The following is a 24,835-nucleotide window of genomic DNA, read 5'->3' on the forward strand; positions in this document are numbered from 1 at the left end:
TTTCTAATGGTTCATGAGCTAAGAGCCAGAAAGTTGAAAACATCATTGAAACAGCACATGTTGACATTTTTTGCCAGATCTCAGAATAGCTTATAATATGTTCCACAAGCTGTAATTTCCAAGTAAACAGTCTGAAGGTTGTATACTAAAGGTTAATAATAAACATAAATAAACTCTGAAATTTCATCACATATTTGCACTCTCAAGAAAGAGAATTCGATTTATCCATCACCTATAAAAATATCTCTTCCTTTCTTTCCATTCCCCTGTAAAAAGGCTCCATACACAGCCAAGGAGAAAAACACCTAAGTCTCAATGAAGTCCTATACTGTACCATCATACTGTGTGCAAGTAACTATTTTCTTCAATATTGAGCATTCCTGAATGTTACCAAACACATACTGATTAACTCAAAATCCCATCTTCTTTCTAAGATATTTTAACTCACAGATGTGACAGATTCAGTTATCTACAAAACACAAACAGAGCCCCATGTGTTGGCAACATCATCAGCTCCCCACAGAGGCATGCTCAGATGAAACTAGCACAAGAGACCTCTAAAAACCTTTTGACAAGATCTTACTTATTCTGGGCCAGGCACAACAGGAAAAGCAAGAAGAAAAACTTGTTTCTTCTCTGCAAAACCAAAGTAGTCATTTTTCTACCTAGAAAAATAGAATTCCTCCAGACTATATCCAACAACCCTTTCCAAAACAGAAGCTTAAAAGCATTAATTTCAGCTGTATCTGCATATGACACTTCTCAATATTTTTTTCTGTTATCTTAAATTATTCATTTGATCTTTATTCATTTTGGCTTCATTTCCTCATTATAACATACTGTACATATCACTGTGAACACTCACTGTTTGGGATTTTTTTCAGGAGAAACAGATTAGGGCACATTATATATGCCTTTTGTGCATGCTAGAAACACCTCCAACTATCAAAATTTCCCAAGTGTAGTGTTGTGTGTGTGTGTGTATACACACACACACACATTTAAAAATAGACATTACTGACGACTTCTCAATAGCAAGAAAACAAAGCCTAAAACTTTATTGCTGGTTTACTATTTTTGAAAAAGGGAATATTTTTTATCTTGTCACTTATCTATTCTTCCACCAAATAATTTGTTTCATATTAGCTTTTATCAACATATTCTGACAACATTAAACACTGAATTGCTGTCTATGATGTCTCAAGTAGCGTAAAAAAAATTTTGAAGTATTCATGTAAACCAGAAGGCAGTAAGAGTGATTAAAACCACTGCAATCACTTTTTCAATAACTTCCCTGAAAACCAAACAATTGCATGTTGCATTCTCACAGCAAACTGCAAAACTCTTTTTTTGTTTCTCATGGAGTGAAGCATGTCAGTGTTCTACAGTCAATTCAATAAAACAATACAGCGTATCCATCTTACTGTGCAACAGTGAATTCAGAGGAAGAATTCACTGCTGCTCTGTCCTTTCCAGAAATGGGGAATTTAAGATGCTATCTTGACATTATGCCCATGATCCCAAACAGGCATCACCAACAGAATGCAGTAACAGAAAACCTACTAAGTGATGACTTAACATTACCCAACTGCCAACCAAGAAGAATAGGATAATCCTAAATTTCCCCATTCAGCAGGGAGCAGTCTTGGTAAAACAAAAATTTGTTTATTAAGCTATTCCTCTTGGTAGTTCCTACAATTACCTATAAAAAGGTGACTTCTCGAATAACAGAATGTAGAAGGAAAACTACCATCCAACAAAGTTAGTTTGATCATCAGTCAAATCCTGCATTTAATAATCCCCTCAGTGGATATGACTCCCATTTCACCGTGTCTAACAACAAAAATAATTTTCCAACTATCTTCCTAAAATCAAATTTCCTGAAAGTTACTGTTCAGAATACTTCCAGACAGGTAAGAAACTTGAATATTCATGTATCAATTACAGAATTCTGGGATAAAGATATAGATGCTGAGCTTATAATGTCTTAAGAAGATACAGAAGTGATCTTTAGAAATAAGTACTGACAAATTTTACTTCAGCAACACTGGTTGAAGTTGCAAGTTTAACTAGTGTTAGGAAGCAAAGGAATGCATTTAAAATTCAGTACTCTTACAACCTATCAGTAAAATACTGGATTAAGAGCCTATCAATAAAATATTAGAAAAGAGACTGGTCAGTGTATTATTAGCTAAACCTCCTGAAAGACATTTAACTTCTTCTCAAAACATCATTGACAGAAAAAGAAAAAAAATGCTGAACGACCAAAGTTAGCTAAGCAAAACACAAAACAGCATTAACACTTCAGCACTGTGACTGACAGCCACTATACAAGTCCTCGGCAAAACACATAAGCAATGATCATTGCAAAGTATTTAGAACCACAGAATAAAACTAGTGGATAGTACAAGAACGTTACAGTGAAACTATACAAACACAATGGAGGAAGCATGTCCATGCATTACTGATGTTCAGGATACAGCTGTGGTGGGGAGAAAAAAAAAAGGCAACATTCAGATGGTTTTGTCTGCTCCAGCTGAAGTGACCCTTTCCAATGCAGTATTTGCCCCAAGGAAAGAAGAGCTCACTGACTACTCCTACATGTTATTGCTCAAATGGGTGAATATTTTTCAGTCATTTACCTCTATGTGGCAAAATCAACTCCTTCTGAAGTAACTGGGAGAGGGCAGGGAGAATATGCTAAAACTTAGGTCAAGCCTGATTCCTGCAATTTCTCTCTACTGGCAGTCTCATAGTGCATTACTAAATCTCTCTGGCTTACAACAATTAGGAAACACTGATCAGGAGTAAATTAGCATTGCAGAGGGAAAGAAAACATTTTATTGATAAAAAAGAATTCCACATTCATGTAAATTACTAGATAACCTACTGATATGGTGAGAGATGGTGCTGAATTCCTGACTTTGAAAGAAACTCCACAATGTGCCAGCAGCCCAAAGTCAAAGAGCAACTCTTCATCAAGCTATAACCCTGAAGTACAAAAAATCTGACTATAACATGACAACTCTGAAAACTAACACAGCAGCTGACTTGAGAAGGAAGTTAAAGCCAAATAATTTTTTGGGCCTCCTAGCAATATCTTTTGCTGTCATCAGACACCACAGGTGAGTCTGAACAAGTAGGGGCAAGGAGAAAAAGGGTGTGCAAGTCCTTTTCCTGACTAGTCATGATCTGCCTGATGCAGGAAAAGTGTGATGAGGACCACAGAAAATAGTTAATTTGACAACAGCAATAATATGTTGACTGCCTTTTAACAGGTAGTTCTTTTAATTCTTCTGTTACTATTTCCCTATATTAGCATGAAATGCCACATACATATATACACAAAAAGACAGCTACGTAATTTATAAATTGCATGCTCTTTCTACAGATAATTTATTATACTCAATCAGGACTTGAGATGAAACTCTTATCCTCTTTATTGAAAAAAATCTACATAGCACACTCTTCAAACTTTGTTTTCTCACCTATTTTTATGAAACTCTGGAACGAAACTAAGAGTTTAAGAGTTTTAGAAATTATCTACTTTTAAAAAGAATAACTTCAGTTAAGATCAGAGCATAAGATCAGTTTCTGCCACTCATTTTTATTCATAAGATAATTACAACAACCACACTTACTACCGTGAAATCGGCTTTACTAAATCTTCCACAGCATTCAGAATACTTGGAATTGGGCTGATACAATGCTGGCATAGATCCTTTATGACACTTAATACATTCATTATCGGTATAATTTAATTAAGACTCATCCCCTGCATTTTTGCTGTATATTGGCTTGGTGGTGTTGAAACTTAGTATTACCACAACTACTGACAAATTTAGTTGTAGCAATATAGATGGATAATTTTACTTTTTTCTCTACAAAAATACTTTTCTTGTAACAGTTCTTAAAAAAAAAAAAAAAAAGATTCCTCAAACACAATCAAAAAAAATTTAGGCTGCCACTTTCTCTTAACACTTTAATTTTTAAGATTTTTCTCTGTCCAAATATTTAAGTCCTAGCTACGCATTTGAGTAGATGTAAATGTTAATTCATTATGATGAGGTGAAGAATACTGATATTATTGTAATTCTGTTCAAGCATCATCCTGGACAGGGCCTTTTTAGTGCTTTATAAAAACAGAAAAATATTCTACTCAACTGATTGTGTCTGCCAAGGAAGCACAGAGCACACACATCAGTAGCTGTTTAGAAGTCTTCATTTCCATACGGATTCAGGTCTAAATTCAATGAGTTTAAAATTATAATTTTTTAAAAAAAATATTTAACAGTGAAGATTTTCCTCTTCTATTTTTGGTAATGAGCTAGAATGAAAGATTTTCCTGAGAAGTACTAAAAAAAATAGTCTTGCTATAAGAGATGCTAACTTTATTTTAGAGGCTCAGTAGTTAAAATTGATGGATGCCTTTGTTTATTTGTCATTTATCTGCTTTTAAATACTTACAGTGAAAAATACGGAAATCAATGTATGGATGAGAACCTCTTCTCTCTGTTTCAAATCCTGCCCGACTTCTTACTCGCACATCTCCTAGAAACAGGGTCAAGAGTGAAATAAAAGTGTGGAAGAGTGGCAGAGATAAAATGCAAATGAACATAGCCTGGAGGGGTAAAGATTCATGTACTTAATGGAGGAGAGTAATTCAAACAATAGGCCTACTTCAATGCTTTTTGTTTTAAAGGTGAAATTCAAAACAAAGTTTGAAGACTTGTTACACATGCAATCACATGCTTTCTTGCCAAAATCTCTCCTGCCTGAGCGTACGTTGCCAGAAGCATGTGATAAGCATTCAGATGAAATTAGGAAGAGCTTGCTACACCAGTATGGTAAAAATGCACCTTAATATGACAGAAAACAAGAACATTTAAAGTCGATTTGTTCCTCAGTAACACACATACAACGATAACATTTTGTAGAATACAAAAAAGATTCAACTTCTAGAAATGGTAGCTTTTAGCAAATAAGCTAGTTACAATATGGTTTTATATTATATAATATTTTCCCACTAGCATTTACTTACTTGTGCTCAGCTGTTTGAATATTACACAAGAGCCTATTAAAATACCAAAACTCAGTATTAAAATTTGATCAAACTATTTTGCACTGTAATTAGCTTCAACCTGAATCTTTTAGCATGCTAGTTGACTGCTACTTATGCATTTTACCAACTGAAAGCTGATCAGTATTCTTTTGTTAGATATTTGTATGTATTAATATAAGCAGTTCACCTGGATTAAAAGCTTTCACTAAAAATCCTTTTTCAATTACAAATTTGGAGAAATCTTCAAGGATCAAATGCAATCGTGTTTCCCTCCTCAAGCCCTAACAAAGATAAATTTAAGATGTGCAAATGTTGTGGTTTCTAATTACAAAAATCCTTCCAGTGTCGTATTCTCCTTACTTCAAACACAGCACTTTCCATATGAAACCAAAATAAGTGATTAACAAAAAGCATTATGACTGAGTCTATAAGAACTAAATAAAAATCTAGCTACTTATTTTTCATCAAGTCACAGACATCTTGAGAGCATTTTTATCCTTATTTTCTTTTCTAACCTGCTAATGTGTAATGCTGAAGTAGGCAACTTATTAGAAAATAGCTAAAGGTACTGACTCACACTTCAGTAATACGCTTTTAATACTTAACAGGTATCTTTCTAGAGATACATATCTATAAACACTGACACATCTACAGTGACGCACTTGACATGAATGTTATCTTGTGAGGCATGCTGGAAGGACCACAAAAGGGTTAAATAGGCCCAGGGCTCCCCTAGAGCTTACATACCAGTAAAAACAGTAAATATATGTGCCTTTCAGTTATTCCTTTTTTTTTTTTTTTTTTTTTTTTTTTTTTTTTTTTTTTTTTTAACTGAAAATCTTAACTGAGCTGCAAGGGAAAGCAACCCAATTACCATCTGCAAGTATTATTTTTCAGACCACTTACAATATATTACTTATAAAAGCTTCAAGCATCCATTTGAGCAGAGTGCAAGAGACTTGTCTCCTTCCAGGCAATACAGAGGCAGCAAATTGTAGAACTCTTCTGTTAGGCACAAGCAACTGGTGAACTTTATTTACAAAATAAATTAATAAAAATGAAATAGAGAGAAAACTTTGGAAGAGAGGGGGGAATGCATTAATAGCTGTATGTGAAAATAACAATGTACACAGAGGAAAATTCAACTTCCATTACCTTTCACTCATATTTATCTGGGTAATCAGCATAGCTACAGCTGTGTGAATGAGTTCACCAGCTAAATTAAAAGAAAATAAAAGAGGTTTTTTTAGTGGAGCTAATTTTTTACAGAAAACGTGATAAAGCTTTTGTCATTTATTTTTAGTTTTAAATGCAGTTTTTTACTTTTAGATTTTCCAAACCACAGTACAAATTAGCAAATAGTTTCAGCCTGTGTATAACTAGGTTTTGGCAAACAATTTAAGTGTCAAAATTAGGAAAAGTTCACAAAAAAATACCTGAAGCCTAATATGGAACTCTGCAAATAACAAAATGAGCAGGTTCATCTGATATGTGATAAACAGAAAATTTCTCTCTGTTCTTTTTCATTTACTACTATCCTTGACTAACAACATGGACAGAATAATAGGATCCCTGGTACCCTTGAAATGTCTGCAATGTTGAAAATCTTAAGGAGGAAAACGAGAAAAACTGTCTGTAAGTAAAATGAAGAAGTGCAACTGACTACATTACTTTGAAAAAGTAAATATTAGAATATCTATTTACAGGAATATTTAGCCAAAGAAGGAATTGTACACTAAAAATGCACATGGCAAACTACGGAAAAGGCAACTGTAGTAAGATAGAGCTAAAATGAGTGTATTTACTTGTACACATATATGAGACATTCCCAGCAAAGAAAGGTAAATATTTTCATTACATAGTTATTAAACAAAATTCTCTTTCTGTAATCATGGTAAAAGAAGCTATTTTTTAAAAAACTCAGTATCTCAACAATAGAATAATTTTTTTTAGACTACAACTGGATTTATTCTGGAAAAATATACCCCTTCTACAGGACTGGAATTCATTACAGCAAACAAAGCAGAAAATTCTCTTGTGCCAGATCAAAGGGAAAAGAGATGTCTCCATTATCATGATACAGAACTGCTGCATTTTTCAAGATTTCAGACAAAAAATGTACTTGAAAAATATTGGCACAAGTGGAATTTGATGGTACCACACATCCATCTGAAGTTTCTAAATACACAGAAGGAGAATAAGGAATAACTAGCTGCACATTATGAAACAATGTGCCATTAGCACAGTGAAACTAATCTCTAGTGCATATGTATAGTTAGTTCCAAAACATCCAGAAATACTGGATCATGGTTATGCATTCACTCTTTGGGTAATGTAACCTGCAGAAGATTAATGGATCCCAAATGCACCCACTTCATTGTACCTTCTCACAACATAACATGTTCACATCAACTTGCTTGGGAAATCCTGCACAAGTGTTTTGCAACTCTGTGACTTTGAAGCTATGCAGAATTTAATTTTAAGGAAGAGACATGTTTATCTTCACAGGGAACTTGACAAAAAGCACAAGATATCTCAGATTTAAGATTACTTTTATCAAGCAAAAGGACACTGTTACATAATTCCTTCAAACAGCAACAGAAGTCCAACCTCAGAGCCAATCATTATTGTGGTAGCTGAAAGACAATTAAAATTCAACACCTAAAACAAAAGAACTTATCTATAGTTTTCGTTTATTTAGACTTTTACAAACATACCGAAATGCTTACACAATCTTTTTAAGCCACCAGATCCCACAGTCTGCTTATAAGCAAATTTCTTTGGGAAAGGGCAGAGAAGTGGCAGCAAGCTGACTGCCAGCTTTTACCTGAAGTGTCTCTTCTTGAGCCACTTTCAGCCACACTGGAAAGACTCTTGTGTTACCTTTACGGAACACATTCAAATCCAGCATCTTAATGATACTGGACTTCCAAGAACAAATATTTCCCTCTGACAGCTTTGCTGATTTCAAAAATTCAATAGAAAGATTTAAAAGATGTGAAGCCTTCCTTTCCAAACTTTATTTTGAGCACAAAAATGATACAGTATCTGATGGCTGAGCATTTAGGTACACTTTTTTCCAGAATAGTCCTGCGTGATTGGGATCACTTGCATTTTTAAGACAAAAATGATACTGGCAGAAATTTAACTAAGGACTAAATAAATCATGGAAGAAGGAACGTAAGAGGGAGGTTTGCAGGTATAACTGAAAATTGAGAAGAAATTAGGGCTGTAATAAAACTTACCTTGGAACAGATTGTTTAGTTCCTGCCCCTCTCTCAGATTCCTGCTCACAGCTCTGATACTTACGAGGCAGCTGAAATGCCACAGCTGACATCCCTGGGCATTAGGGTTCCCCAGCACACACTTGGTGCTACCCTAACACTGCAGTGTGGCACAGTAACAATGCAGCAGCTGCTTGGGGAGCTGAGGCCATCCAGAGCAGGGGCAGAAACCCCAGAGACCACGGAGGACAGCTGGAATCAGAAATTACGACAGCCACCTCAAGGTAAAGGACTGAAGTCAAAGCCATGAGATTGTGAAGAGCAGGATTTTCAAAATTACTAACTTCACAGATTAAAATTCCTATTAAATTTGTTGGAGAAACAGATGACAGGTCAGCTGAATGTGCCAGAATTAAAGCAAACAGAATACAACATAGAAACCACTATCAGAGAAGAGTGTGCACTGTACACAGTAGTTATTCTCCAGTGTTTCCTATTTGAAGTGATCAAGACCTCTAAAGGAAGACAAATGCTCCAATTGTAGCTGAGAGGTGCATGCTCACCAATACAAGCAGCCCCACACTTTCTACCCCATGCACAGTAGAAAAACTTTCAGTCAGTATAAAGTGACAAGAAAAAGAAACAAGAAAAGCAATAGAAAAATCAAGGAACTATCAAGATTACACAGAAGCACTTACAAGATACTTTGAGAATTCCTCATAGTTGCTGAGAAAAGCGGTTGAGGTGATGCAGATGTATTGGCCTTTCCAAGGTCTTAAAAGAAAAATTCTACAATGCTGCATCTGTATCTATATTTTAAAATAGTAAATAAGCCACTTGGGAGTGGCTTAGTGTATATTTTGGGAATGGGGTATGACAGATGAGTCATTACAGTCAACGCTGCTTGTTTATATCGACACACTGATGAAAGCAGTGAGGAGTTAGCTTTTCATTCTGCATACCCCTAAGAGAAGGATCTTTTAAATTGAACCTGGACATACTGCTATATCACAGGAATGCCTACTAGTGTAAATGAATTTCCATTGGATTACCATTGGAACAGCCAGAAAAAACATTGAATGAAGCAACTTCATGGCCAGTACAACTAAACGAAGGCAGAGAGAGTTATTGTAGATACTCTTAGCCTGGTATTTTTGGTCTGCTTATCAAGGTACATTTTATTAGTAGATACAGTCTGTATGGAATAAAACCAACAAAGTAAAAGGCAAATCTCCTCACGACTGTGCCTAACTTTCCATTAAGTTACAGCTGAGGATTCCTTATAGCATATTCTGCTCAAGTGTACTAAGATATATAGAACAATTTCAAAACTCTCACAATACTGTAGGAAATGCAATGCTTCACATTTCTTGCAAAAAATTGTAATGGAGTATATCAACCCTTGAATCTACTCTGGTATGAATGTTTCTACATTCTGACGAGTCCAACTGTTCAGCTTTCAGGCTGGTCTTTTTTTACAGTCCATTTACAAGTACAAAAATAATCAATATGTAAATAGTTGCTAACTTGTACAGTATAGTGCACATAACATTTGGGAAAACCAAGTGATCTCTATTAAGTGAGAAAATAATACAGATTTATCACATAATGATTCAAAACATGCCATGAGCAATTTGTTGGTACCCTCCTCCCCCACCTAAGTTGGAAGACAATCCTTTAAAAGATTTACTGCTCTGAATAGCAGAACAGCATGAATGAATTATGCCAGCAAGAGTTATACTATTCATAACAAGCACAAATCTCATTATGTAATAATTAATTTCAATGAGAGTACAAGTGAAAAATTAATTTACTTAACATCATGTTCTGAATATTTTCCAGTTCTACCTATGAGAATAGTGGAAGATTTCCAAGACAAATTAGATTTTTCTCTTCATTCAGATGTATATACCAAAAACCAGAGGAAGCCATGCTTTACTTCTCTCTAGAATTACTTGAGCATTATCACAAATCCTTCTGCAGAAATGATGGGCCTAACTATTTCATTTTAACTTTTGAAAATAAACCTATTTACAACAACAACAAAAAACCCCAATAGATTTTTCAATAAACATTTAGAACCCAGCATCTTCTGTTCCCATCTTAACAAATCCCCAAAGTAATTAAATTCTCTGATCAAAAACCCTTCAGCAGACAGTCAGTGCTATAGTATTAACAACTTCACAAATGTAAAAAAAATCAAAATAACTGGAAAAAAAATGTGAAGCTGCTAAGTCAAAATTGGATTTATATGTATATATGACCATATATTGCTACATATGTAGGTTAGGACTAAATTCATATACACACACGCATATAGCTTACAACTTTAAATTCATAGACGATGCAGTTATGAATTTCTGGGGACCTTAACATCTACAATAAACCACTAAACTGAAAAGACTCAGGGCATAAAAAGACATGTTCTGGCTGATTTAGTTGGAGATGGTTAAGAATCTGTAATGAGTAGCTGTTGTTCATTGAGCTGTGTGAGACATCATGCAAGCATTTATAGTCCAGAATTTCAACACAAATTCATAGCTCAAGGTGGCTTAAATTAAGTGGCATCATTTAACAGTGAAACAGAGCACACACACAGTCCCCGTGCCATCTGCACCACCAGCAGCCTCCAGAAGAGGTGTGGGAAATACTGAATCTGGCAGCCAGATCTGCAAGAGCTTTGCATCTTTCTCCTCTCAACAAGTGACCTCAACTCCTTCTCTGCACTCACTATCACAGAGGGTCTCCACTGGATGCTTTCCCCTCCCAATACCATTCTTTCTTCTGAATTCAGCTTTATCCTTTGTCTGTCTCCTTGCTACTCTGGAAGCACTCCTCAGAAAGCTTACTGAACTACTCAGCCCTCTCAAGCACCCTTTCCCTTCTCAAGTCACCGTCTAGGATTAATGCGAAAAATACTATTTAAAATCATATCGTTATTTCAAGAACACCTTGCACATTTCATAGCCTCAGTACTGAAGTTTTTAAGAGTGTGTGGTAACTAATTCTCCAGCAAGTGTTCTCTAAGCTACAGTTTTAACTAGAAAGATAGCATGCAGAGGTGGCAAATTCCACTGCAGACAGATCAATCATGAGCCACCTAGAAAACTTTACTTCTTACCAAACACATTGGGTTAATTACAAGAACTTCCTTTTTTCTTTAATATAGGAATAAAACATCCTACACAATGTTTAACTCAGGAAAAAAGAATAGAAAAAAGGCAAACAACCGAAAAACCCAAGTCAACACAAATGAACCCAAACTCTTGTAGTGATTCTAACCAAAATATTATCCATGAGAAAGAGAATGGCAAGTTTATTAATTCAACAGAGATATTAAAAAGTTATTATTTAAATCAATCATAAATGTTGGAACTTGCAATATAGAAAATGGTATGCTTACCTAGCATACGAATGTACAACGCCGTCTGATCGGAGCTGTCATAGGAAATTGCTCCACGTCTCTGAAAAAAAAAAGTGTATTTTAAGCAAGTTAGAAGCAAATAGTTTTTAAATTGAAATGAAAATAAAATATTAATTGACCATTTTCATTTTAACTCAACACTAAATTTAAAAATTGCGTGACTTTCATGCAATATGCATCTTTCAAGTATTTATAAGTACTGATTTTGCTTTAAGAGAGGACAAAGGAAGGATAGGAATTGGTAGTGAAAAGATTATGAAGAGCAAGATCAGAATGTAGTAAAAAACATCCCCATCTATTTCTTTCCAATGTTCCTCAACTGCTCCTCACAATAGAAAAGACGTAGATTACACAGACACAAGAAAGTGCTTCTCAGGGCCTTCTAGAACACCATCCTTGAAACAAATTCTTGCAGTTCCTGGTTTATGTATCTACTTTTACCTACAGGGTATTCCCATCTTCCAAAGGTAAAAGACGTAAAAGAACTGAAATTACACCATGACTGCAGCCCTAGGATGCCACATGCTTCTTTCATTCTACCCTGTACTTTCTGTAGGCAAAGCAGGGTATCACTGAGGTAAGATGTTACACATAAAGGCATTTCAGGGAAAGCCAACAAGTAATATTTCAAATTTGATGACAAAAGTTCAGGAGAGTCAGCAAGTTATCCATGTACAACATTGAGATACTCCCACATAAGCTGTACTTCTTACCTACACGGGACACAAATGTTTCATACATCCTCAGCTGCTGCGGTAGTTACAAGCCAGGAAGTCTCCCAGGAGGTATGAACTGGTCCTCTAACAGCTAAAACCCAGAGGAATGTTCTCACTGGCATCACAGCCTGCAAAGCCTGACTCCACCTAGCACCCAGCCTCACATCTTGCCTTGACTGTTTTTTGAGCAGCTTCTGCCCCTTCCTAAGGCCTTCATTAACGTTACTTGTTAATCCCAGGATTAGAGGGTCACCTTCACAATCAGACCACCATTTCGACAGTTCAGAACATTTGTTCTTCACAGAAATAAGATTTTTTTTGTGGAAGGTGCACGTTAGAAACTCCTGTCACCTTTCTATGTACACCACACTTCTTTTTTACACTGAGGACAGTGAAGTCCTTGATGCCACCAAGAGTCACCACATGCCTTTGAGAATTTCAGATAAATGTCAGCCTGGTGGCAAACACAATAATTCGTTTTTCATTTGTGCATCAGGAACAACACTCCTTCATGGACACACAACAGCCTGAAAAATGTGCAACTTCAAAAGAGAAGAAATCAAACCATGTTAGGAAACGGTAGAAAAAATAATGTTGGCTATTGAGAAGAATTTTGAAGGAAAGAAAATGAAGAAAAATTATGTGGAAAGGCAAAAAGGCAGAACTCCTGATAGGCACCTATCCACAGAAGAACCTGAATGAACTCAAAGACAGACCAGAGATTAATAACCTCAATCACCATGATCTGTACAAGTGATGCGCTAAGACTCCAAACTCCTAAGTTACACTTTTTAAAAAAATATTTTTCATGCCAAAACAAAAAATAAAACATTACACTTGAAGTTGTAGTAGTTTTTTTCAAAAGTAACCTTAATATGCAATTACAGAAGTGACCAAAAGCCCTAGATCCAAATGGGGTCCAATAATAACAGCTGTTGTAAAGACTACAGGGAAGAACTCCCTGTACAGAACTTTTATGTTATTTTAGCTTTTGTTCTGTATTTCCTTGGAAGATCATAAGCCATGCAAATAATTCCTCAATATATGTTTGTACAGCATTTCTCACAGCACATGCCTGTCCTGATGGAGAAGGCAGAAATACAACTCATCAGCTAGAAAATGATGCTGATTTCTCACTAACATTTTCAATGCTTTTCATTAAATTTGTCTTTGAGTTTCAGAAAATCTCAGTTGAATATATTTTCTGTAGCCTGGAACATTTCATATCATTGACTAGGCACAATCAGTGATGTAATTTAGTGCTAACTTGCAATTTGCACCTGTCTATCACAGATTTCTGGACATGTCCAGTACAGTTCTGTAATCTAATACAGGAGAAACCTAAGCACACATGCAGCTACAAGACCCACGTACAGCTGGAGCATTAGTCTCCAAGAAAGAAAACAATATACAAAAATTTACTGAAAAATAAATCTTTTTGATATATCATTTCTAAAATACTACTTTCTCCCTAAAATAAAATATTGTTAGATAAAGCAGTATATATAAAGTAGTGCATCCATGTATGATATCAAATACAAAGCACATTTTTAAAAACACACACAGTAGTTGCTTATACAGACAAGAGATTTTGCTCTGCAATGATATACTTGAAACCATCAAATCTAGTAAAATTACCTTAGAAAGTTTGATTCTCTAAGGAAAAATAGAGACAATTTATTGTATAAATTTCACTAGCAATACTACACAAATAGTAGGACAATGTCAGCTAATTCTAAAAGGACTGAAGTCGCAAAGATTAATTGAAATTCATTAAATAAAATAGATAAGAGGAAAACATGTATTATCAAGTTCCACCAACAGATGTTGGGTGGGTGATGAGTGGTCAGATTTTTTATCTTTAGCCCAGGCAAATAAGTGAGGTACAGAGAGTTGAGCACTGTGGTGGGCAGTCAGAGACAAAGGACAAAGCTAATGGTACAGAGGTTTTTTAACAACTTGTGGTAAGTAAACTAATAATATTGAACTCATCCAGACACAGATTGCTTTGTGTCAGCTTACCCTGCAAATACATAACAGACCATCTACTGCAGGCCGTGGTGCATCACCTATTTTCCCTCCTCAAATAACACTGTCAGTGCATTTGTTATTCTATCCCCTGCAGTACTCCAGAAAAATGCAAGGAAAAAGGCAGAAAGACAGAAGTAATTTAACATATTTTGTGTGTGGTTCTTTAAGATATACTGCCCAGATTCCACAACTCTAACCCAGCAAACAGAAAAACCAGATTTAATTCTTCAGCTTTTACTGCAATATGATCTGACAGACAGCAAATTCATAAGGAGGAAGGCAAACATGTCTTGAAGAACTAAAGTTACTGCGAAGCACTCAACCATTCAAACGATTTAATCAGCAGAATTTTACCCTTGTTGATGACCAAAAATGCCACCCTCCTCATTGCTAATCAAAGGCCCACTGTCTGTAGCCTACACCAAGACACCAAGACTATACTTACCCTAAGAATATATCTCACTTACACAGTTGAGACAACCATAGCATACACTGAATCACTCTACAGACACCTTGGATCACAAATCTTTGTGGATTAAGACTGGCTTCTGGCACCTCAAGATATTACTTGTTGTCATGTTATTGTCAGTATTTTAAACTCATTTAGCATAAAATTTTATTTCTAAACCTCTGCGCCACCTCTTCGGTCTACCTGAAGATTTGTACCTGTTAATACCAATACTGACCCTCTGTGCAAACATCAAATAAATAAGCACCATTCCAGCAAGCAGGCAGAATTACTAGTGCTCAAAGACAAGACAACCCTAATGTGTTTGTGTTCAGGCAAGTTCTGTTTTCAAGCACAAGGAGAACTTGATTGGTGGGAATGTGCTGGACCCTAAGTGATTCAACAAATTCCTAAAGAGATTAGGTGAAGTTCTCAACTGCTCTGCTCCTCTCCAGGCCCAAACACAGCCACCTGAGCTGGGTGAGCTGTTTTGCTTCAGCAGTGAAGATGGATGTCAGAAATATGACTGGGAAGGATTGTTTATACTGGACTTCCACTTTCAAAGCCTCACCTTAAACTTCAGTTTCACACTAGAGTATCGTTTATTCTTCCAAAGGGCAATACAGTAAAAAAGCTTCCTTTTTTCCTCTCTTTTGAGTCATATTTGTGGAAAGTGAATGGAAGAAGTTCAAACTAAATTGGAAGATGCATTAATCCTCTAAGAACCACACTGATACAAAGACTCTGCAAAAAAATGCAAAGGGAGTCTCTACCAGAACTTAGATTTAAGTCAGATCTCTCTGAACATCTTTTCAGAAAGTATAGGAAGTTATTAAAGGCCACGCAATGGGAACAACGTGCCAAAATAGCACACAGATACATCTTCAAAGGGAAACCGCTGCAGTGATGCTTGGGAGTACAAGCATTTGCATGTACCACTTGGAAACGGAGCACCTGCTGCTGTTTGTGTCAAACAGAAATGTTTCCATTGATGTATCAGTTTTATCACACGGACTTCCCAATCTCGTTGAGAGCAGAGCACCAGCATTACTGCCGGGCACTTCATTTAGGCAAGGCCCAGCTTGTGGACTGTCTAGCGAAACAACTCCTGGTCTCATTCTCTAACAAAACCTGCTAGAGTTGTTGGCTCTAGAAAAATTCATCCCATCAGAAAAAAAAACACACACAGTTTTTGATACATGACCCTCATTTTGTTACTCAGTTGTTTATTAGAAGCTGGGAAAGAAAAGACAGAGGACAGAGAGCAACACAGCCAGGCAGGTGTTTCTATGTACCTGACTGTCCAGCCCAACCTCTTTGCTGAACTATCAGAGCATTAGACTCAACTGCTCTGAAAACAAGTGTGGGGAAGTTGTTACACCATGGCAACTGCAATGTACTGGTTATGCTGCCTCAAATATACACACTTGGAAAGTGTGTATATTTAAGATCATAAGATGGTTTATGAACTAGAAGTCTTGAGAATGACAAACTAGTGAAGACCATATTTCTCCAATTATTATTAGATTTCAAAAGCAAGACTCGTGTATCTTAGATTTATTTCAAATATTTAAAAGTTCCATGCTAAGATACAGTTTTCCAAAAGAGACCATCAATTTTTTAACTCATTAAAGCATAGAAAAATGCTCTTTACAAGCACTTAAACTGACACTGAATTCAGGTAAGCCACTGCCAAATGATCCTACTACTATTTAAAAATTTCACTGCAGTTCAAAGCGTTACTCTGAAAGTTTACCAAACCAGCAGTAAGAAAATGTCATTAACACTGTCTTCCTGAAATTTAATCAGTAATAAGAATCACACCCTTTCCTTCAAATATTCAAATGTGATAATTTTAATGTTTTCTTCCATATAAAGCTATTTTACACAATCACCTCACAAGACAGATGGCAACCATTTTTAAACTCAGCTATCATTTGAATGATAGTTATCAATGCTAGTGATACATATAACTCACAAGCATCTGTAAGCTATTTTTTCTTATATACCTCAGATGTATATCATGTGGCATAAGAGTTATCCAAAGCTTTATCAATATTAAAAAATCAAGACTTAAAAATATAAAAAACAAAGCTTGACAATTGATCAGAAAGAACGTATAGTAAAAAAAAACCCCACAAGTAATTGGTTTAAGTGAGGACAGTAATGCAAAGGGTATTGCCTAAGGAAACTAAATCAGAATAGCAGAAAGACTGAAGGGCAATGGCAAAATAGGTAACTGGATTAACAAAAAAAATACTAATTCTTTAAAAAAAAACACATGTAAAAACACAATCATAAACAGCAGTGAATTTTATCCTATCTGTATTATGTCAGCTACCTGGAATTCCTGTTTTTCCCCACCTTAAAACAATCTCTGACCAAACAGGATTAGGCATAATCCTTGAACAGGTTTTTAATGTCAAGTTCCAAAAAGCCAGCAGTTCAGCAATATAACAGTAAAATGCAGATGATGTACTGGTCTAGCACACAGTCTGTAGAATCTGTAGAATCTGCCTTCAGTCACAAGCAAACATCCATTGGGTTTCCTGGTCTTTCTCTTGATGTGACAAAAGTTGTCACAAGTGCTAGCAACTAAGCCTGACCATTTTTACTTTAATAAATTTAGAAACATGTTTTTGGCAATGACTGAAGAGTACAGGCATGGATGCCTAGCAAAGCTTGTTTTCACAACAAACTCAAATTCACGCTTGTTCAGATTCTCCTCTTAATTGTACAAAAATTTTAGAAGCACGTATCAGTAACAATTACAAAAAAAAATCTATAAATGCAGGAATTTTTTTTTTTTTCAATTTCTTTCATTCTCTCCAATGATTCTGGCTCTCCTTCATAATCCTACACTTAAATTTGTTCCTTTTTCTAGAACTAATTCCAGATTATGCAGCGAGCTATGCTGAGAAGAGCCTGGTCTCATCTCCAGACACCAATCTCACCTATATTTACTAGGACAAATATCCATTATGGAGATACTTAAATTCTTTGAAATTAGAGAGTAAAAACTGAATTCTAATATTAGCATGCATTTTTCAAAACACAGGGATCTCAAATGGAAAGGCTACAAAGTAAGTAAGGTAGATATTTCACATAAGCAAACAAAACTGGTATTTCCACTCCTGCAACTCTGAAATCAACAATACAAAAAGGATATCCTGTCCAGGAAGCAAAATACACTAATTTGTATTATTCTCACTATGTTTAAAATTGGTTTTCCTTATTTTCACAAAGGCTTTAAAGAGCTATAAAACTGAAAATCTGCTAGTAACAGAGACAAGCCAACTCCTGCCATTCAGAAGCCATTTCAGATCCCTTTTTTATCCCGTCTCCTGACTGGCACTGCTACAAACATACTCTTTCCCACTTCAAGGCAAGCAAAAATCAAGAGCTACAAAATCACGTATGAAACACAGTCTTAAATGGCAAATGATGTTTCCAAAACAGATTAGACTTTAAAAGGAAAAACAAGCACTCATTAAGCTCTTAATGACTTATTTTCTCTCTGACTACTTACAAACCCATTTAGTCAAAACAGACTTTAAAAAGGCCTACCTTAGAAGTAATCCATTTGATCAGGATCAGAGCTAAACACCAGATCAATGCAATTCCCATTGGATCACCCGAAATACTTGAAGCATAATCTCGCCCCGATGGGCAGCAGCGCTGGAAGCAGCAGGGCAGAGCAGTGAGGCGCAGGGCAGGCGGCAGCTGTCACCTGACAGCCCCTGCAGTGGCTCTGCCCCGCACCTCTCGCTGCCAGCGCCGGACTCAACAACAGAGTTTTACAACCAGAGGACACGGCAATCAGTAAAACTTTACTGAACAACACAGAAGCGCTAAAGGAAATGTAAAACCATGATTACATCCTTTCGTCATCTTTAAATATTGCAAAGTGTGCCAGACAATAGGTTCAAACTCCAGTAGTCAAAACACCCGAGCTAAGTCAGGATATTGCCTTGCCTTCAAATGCCATGAAGAGCCTGTTTCCAGCACATTCCACCACTTGTGACATTCACAAGTTCCTTTCATCACTGCCACCTGGAGAACTGCTAAGAACTGAAATTCAAAACATATTTCAAATTCGATTTTATAGCAATGTACTATAAATAATGTTAATGAAAGTTAATGCACCGGAATATGTGCAATTGTTCAAACCAATTGTCATTGTTTAATTTCTTCTTTTGTCCACTAAATACTGGGCCATCCTTCACACTCTTTCCAGCCATTCATACTCATGCCTGAACTGACATTCAGGGGCTTTCATTTATTGCTTCAAGGGTTGAACCTGGCCACAGCCAGGGTTGGAAAGCAGTCTGACTTCCTCCAAGAACACTGATGATGCAGCAAAGTGGTCCTGCGTGCTTGGGGCAGCCTTGAGATTCATTCTAATTTCTGTCATTTTAAGCTGACAAAAGTGTTTCATTTCAGAAATACAAAGAAATATTTTGGAAACACTTTGGAAAAAAAGGAGCTACAGTGGGGGAGAAAAAGGAGTGGTGTAGGATTAATGAGGAGTTTAAAAGGATGAAGCCAAATAACTGAAAGCAAAACTATATGAAGAGTCTGCTCTTCCTATAATTTTTCTTGTTTGTTTTTTTTTAAAAAAATTCATTCCAAATTTCAATATGTGCAGAGGACACAGAAGTTAGCACAGATCACCAAAGGAGTAGTTTTAACATTAAGAAACTAATTTCCTCCCCTCCACAGGAAAAGGGGACATATCACAGTGGATGTTTACCAAATTAAGGAGAAGATTTGTTAAGTGGGATACAGCTCTTTGTTATTTTATATCATGATTCCAAATATTTATGATGTCTTTTAAGCTATTATCATGGTCTCAGCACAACCTGTGAATCCCTACAGAACCATTACATTCCAAACATTTAATCTTCTTCCCTGTCCCCATGCCCTGGAAAACCAGTCAGATCAAAACCAAAGGGAAGAACATTCAGAATAGACCTTTTGGTATCTCAGTTAATGAATGCAGCACTTATCTAAAGGTCTGTCAAGTTCCACATAAAATACAAACTGTCACAGATACCGACTGAAAAACATTACCACCTCTGAACAGTTGACAAGGTTAAAACACCCTGACAATCACCACCAGTCTGATGTTTCTGCAAAAAACTCAAATCCACAATAAATGGCATCAGGCTATATTTACATTACAATTTGGCACAACTGGGGCAGATCAAAACACAGCTGCTGTTCATATATTCACACCTACACTATATGAAGCCCAGGAGTTCTATTTTTTTTTTTTTTTTTGGCCATATTTACTCCAACTACCCAGTAACTGATCAAACCTCTACAACCCTATCGGAGGTTAGGGCACGTTTGGTGCACACAACGAGTGAAATGATTTCGTTTCTTTTGGAAGAAGCCTGGTTTGCACACACCAAAACCATTCCAGAAAATAACCAAACAGGCACAGCAAACAGGAACAATGAGGCAAAATTTGCTTCTCTCCTCTGAATAAAACTCCAGCATAAATAGCCTTATACTCTGAAATGTCAAGCATTCCTCTCCATCATCACTATTATCAATCCCTGACAAGTCTTCTGTTTTCCCATCTCAAAACACACGAAGATGTTCTTGCAGTGTGTGCATGGTCTTGCCCCACGTGCATGGAGCAAGACTTTCTTCCACTAACTTCAGAAATACAACATTATCTTAGACAACAGAGCTATACAAAGTGATCACCCCTTCCTCTTTTGTCTTCCACCATTAAGTGATTTAATTAAGAAGCCTCCTTTTACTGAAAGTTTTAAGAAAACTGTCTCATGCATAAGTTTAATATGAGAACACAGAAATAAAAATATTTGACCACCTGTTAAGCACCACTACATCATTATTTGTTCTAATTATGGCTTGGAAATGGAAAGATTGTTTTGGCAATACTGTTCTGGATTTGGAGACAGAGTAGGATCAGAAAATGCACTGGTTTGCATGGAAATCAACACAGAAGCTAAAGTGCTTTTTTTGGGACAAGTGCTGCTTTGAATAATCTCACTAACAATTCCAAGGTGAAAGTAAATCACATCTTACAAATATGTGGAAGAAATTATTCAAGGTTTCAAATACAGTAAACTCGCAAGTAGAAGGCTACATAAAATGATGTAACACTAAATTCTCCCTTTGTTAGCATATTCCCTGTTACACTGCCTTAGTTCTGGGATTGCAGGGACCCTTGAGCTGTGGACATCATCATCAGTCTCAGCCTCATCTTGAAACTAAGCAGCACACCAAAAGGAAGAGCTATCATACAGTGCGTTGTATTTTTAAAAATTGGGGAAGTTGCTAATGCTGTTTCATTTTCTTTCTTCTCTCTTTCTTTACTGCTTTCTAACAGATTCTTTTTCAGTTTTTCTAAAACCCATTTTCCTGGTGCCTGCAGAGATGCCATGGCAAGATTTACAGTATCTAACACGCACATACAAGTTGTTACCTATTCCTCTCTCCTTACCATCAGCTCACATGCACAAGTGCAATTGCTGTGTCTTACCATTTCTAAAGAAACAGAAATATCCCAATGGATTTAATGTAGACTTGATGATAAGCAGCACTGTAGATGCATTTAAGCAGTCAAAGGCACGTTTGCTACAATTTTTGCATTTACTGAACAAACCTCTCTGTGCTATTGCTGATAAGACAAGCATGCATTATCAATACTGTAGAAAGCAGTTGGGGTCTTGCAACAGTTGTTACAAAGATTCCATTAAGGAATTTGCTCAAGATAACAGTTTGTTCTCATTGGGAAGCAGGCATCACATGGGACCAGCTCCTACCCATTCAAAGCAGCTCCCTCATTAATACACCATGATGATTTGTAAGGCTCCAATTATTTCCATACACACTCCTGGAGACCTGCAAGGCTCCATGCAGAAACCCATTATTTCCTATTATGTACTCTGTTATTTGGAGCACCAAGTACAGCATCCAAATTTTACTTGTAAATTTCCAAATATCCACCTGTTTCAATCCTTTTCTATTTTTATTTATTTTCCTGAAGTTCATCAGCCCTGAGAAATGACTCAGGGTTGCCTTACAAAGCTTAGTAATTACTGTTACTGCAGAAGTGTCTTTAAATGCTCCAACCCCACAAAAAAAAATCAGTAACACCCACAAGAAATCCAGAGCTGAAGCAAGAGCACCAGATTTCAGAGATACTACCGCGTCTCAAATGATGCTCTGTTTTAAATACAGCAGGGCTTCATAAACCTCCATCACCACCTGAGTTTTTATGCTAAAGTTGGAGGCCTGTTGCTTATCAGTCCTACTTGCCAGAATGACCTGATTTCATATGTGTGCACTTGTACACCTGGCCCAGAAAAGGAATCTCCATGGAGTCTCCTTCGCCCTTCAACCACCCCCCCCACTCCAGAAGGGGATGTAGCACACTGATTTCTAGGATATACTCCTGACTGACCTATTACTTGCTGTGAACTATATTAACAGCATGTAATGACAGTAGAGGAATAAGCCTATCATTTACAAATTCATCAGCACACAGTGGAAAATATTTCCATCACACTCATTTCCATCTTTTCTTTGCTTTTCTCCCTGTCTCATTAGATATCATGTGTGATCTTTCTCTCCAGCAGACTTCACTAAAAAAGAATAATTAAATGGTAATCTATGAGTATTCTTGTAACAAGTGTGGGTAGCTACTGCTGCAGCCCAACCCAACCACTAAACACTGCACTCAAAGGAAAAAAAAAGAAGAAAATACACTTTTATAGATACTGAGTGCAGAACTCCTAGAATTTCACAATGTATATACAATGACCAACTTTTACCAATGCTACTTCTATTTACATTTTAATTTAAAATGTTACCTAAGCATTTTACTTCCAATTCAGCTTATTTAAAAGATTTGCTGTGTTAGCCTAAGTTGCAACTAAGTACAAGATTCCAACTACTCTAGCTGTTTATTAACAAAATCATAGAATCCTTTAGGTTGGAAAAGACCTTTAAGATCATCAAGTCCAACTGCTAACCCAGCACTGCCAAGTCCACTACTAAACCTTACCATGTCCTTAAATGCCACATCTACACATCTTTTGAGTAATTCCAGGGACAGTGACTCATCAACAAAGCTACATATCAGCTATAAGCAAACATGAAAATCTAAGAAAGTTAGCAAAATTTACATTCACGACCACAACTACATATAAATCACCACTGCAACTGCCTAATTCAGTGCAACTAAACTCAAGAGGCTGGTTGATCTTAAACCAAGGGCTGAGAACTCCAAAACATGAACTTTGAGAATCAAGGACAGTTACGGATCCAGAGGGCAGAACTTATACCCTTAAAAACCACTTTTCAGTTTTAGAAATCTTCCATTTCATCCCTCAGTAAGACAGAAAAGGAAAGAAACCCTCCTTAGTAAAGATACAATCCCAACAAATTAATGAAGTCAATAACTTGCATTTCTGCACCATCACCCATTCTGTGAATTTTCTATTGCTACTGCAACACAGCAATAGAAAACTATCAGGATCATGCTATGTGTATCCTTTATTTCTCAAAGGGATAAGAGGTAGTCTATATTTTATTTAAAAATCATATAAATCTGTGCCAAAAAAAGCACATTATTAAACATTGTATTTTTCTGATGGCTGTTTTAAACCTTTCCTCTTACTTGCTCAACATCATGATTTTGCAGGTTAACAGAAATGGACACATAACACTGAAAAAGGCAAAACCATACATATGGTAGTTGAGGGGTGTATAAGAACATTTTTTAACTTCCTTGCATAGATTAAATACTTTGAAACAGTTTACTTCTTTTTAAAATTATTCTTTTGCAATACAAATTGGAACATTCTCAGTGCCTCTGTCATATCATGAACTTCAGTTTAGCTAGATGTGTTTCCATAAGAAAAAGTGTTATAGATATAAACTGGCTTAGTGACAGGCAATCCAATTTAGATAATTTAAATGTAGAAACTCTGAAATTCACTGTTTCAGGTAAAACAAATCACCAGAAGATTAACTGAAGTTCTACAATACAGTACTCTTTCCCTGATTTATTCAGACAAATGTTTTCAAAGGATGTTTAATTACCATGGCATTTTAGGCCTTTGTTTAAATTCACAGAACTAAGGTTTCTGCTTCTCTCCAGAGAAGAGATTTTGGAAAGAAGTTATATAGCACTTTTTTCAAAGCCTCTCTAAAGAAACAAACAAACAAAAAAGTATGAAAGAGTTAGGACAAAGTTGATGCACTTTTTAGGAAATAATTTTTTAACCCTTGGATGTAATGACTCTTATCACCTTGGACAGAGAACCATCTCAGCAGTTGTACAGAGGCTCAATCAGGACTGTCTACAGCAGCCTCTGTCTGCCCACACTGTTGGGCAGGTACTGCCACCTGCTCATTCGCAGCAAGAAACTAGGCCAATTTTAAAGTCAATATAAATACCTTTATGTGTGATTTCCAAGAGTTAAAGAACTGTACCGTTGTTACAAGACAAAGTTCCACCAGGGTCTCAAGGCTGCAATCCACTCAGTAAAGGTACACTGTTCTGAAGGTGAGATGCAAGAAGTTGAGTTTTAGCAGTTTTAGCTGCTCTGAGTTACTGTGTTTCACTATTAAATGCACCTTCAGCCAAGACTGAATGGTAAACTGGAAGCAAATAAACAGGCATTTCAATTCCCACGTACTTCACATACTGCAAGTAACCCGTCTATGAGGGTGAGAACAGTTGAACAGTAACGTGTGACAAGAAAAGCTACCCATGTTTTAGACTTTGGTATAAAAAAATTTACGTTCTATTTCTAAAGCATATCCTTTGAACAGTGAAAGATCAACTTACTGTGCTATGTTTAAATGAGAATCTAAATAAAAAACATTCAGTTTACAATCTCACAGAAAAACACAACAAAACTGTCAACACATCACAACAAC

At 36.3% G+C, this 24,835-nt stretch overlaps 1 protein-coding gene across 2 annotated transcripts in view; it reads right to left on the bottom strand.

Moving 5' to 3' along the window:
- PDE7A (phosphodiesterase 7A) overlaps positions 1 to 24,835 on the bottom strand; it is a gene marked incomplete at its 5' end in the record, with an annotated part of 71,762 nt that overhangs the window by 21,849 nt on the left and 25,078 nt on the right. Inside the window, 2 exons of one of the 2 annotated variants that reach the window (XM_083858640.1) lie at positions 4,468 to 4,551; positions 11,690 to 11,750. In XM_083858640.1, the coding sequence (XP_083714766.1) occupies positions 4,468 to 4,551; positions 11,690 to 11,750 (145 nt within the window). The remainder of the gene's footprint in view (positions 1 to 4,467; positions 4,552 to 11,689; positions 11,751 to 24,835) is intronic. The other variant, XM_083858641.1, reaches the window with a different exon arrangement.

This window comes from Zosterops lateralis, assembly GCF_965231275.1.
Source record: "Zosterops lateralis genome assembly, chromosome: 1".
Lineage (NCBI taxonomy): Eukaryota > Metazoa > Chordata > Aves > Passeriformes > Zosteropidae > Zosterops > Zosterops lateralis.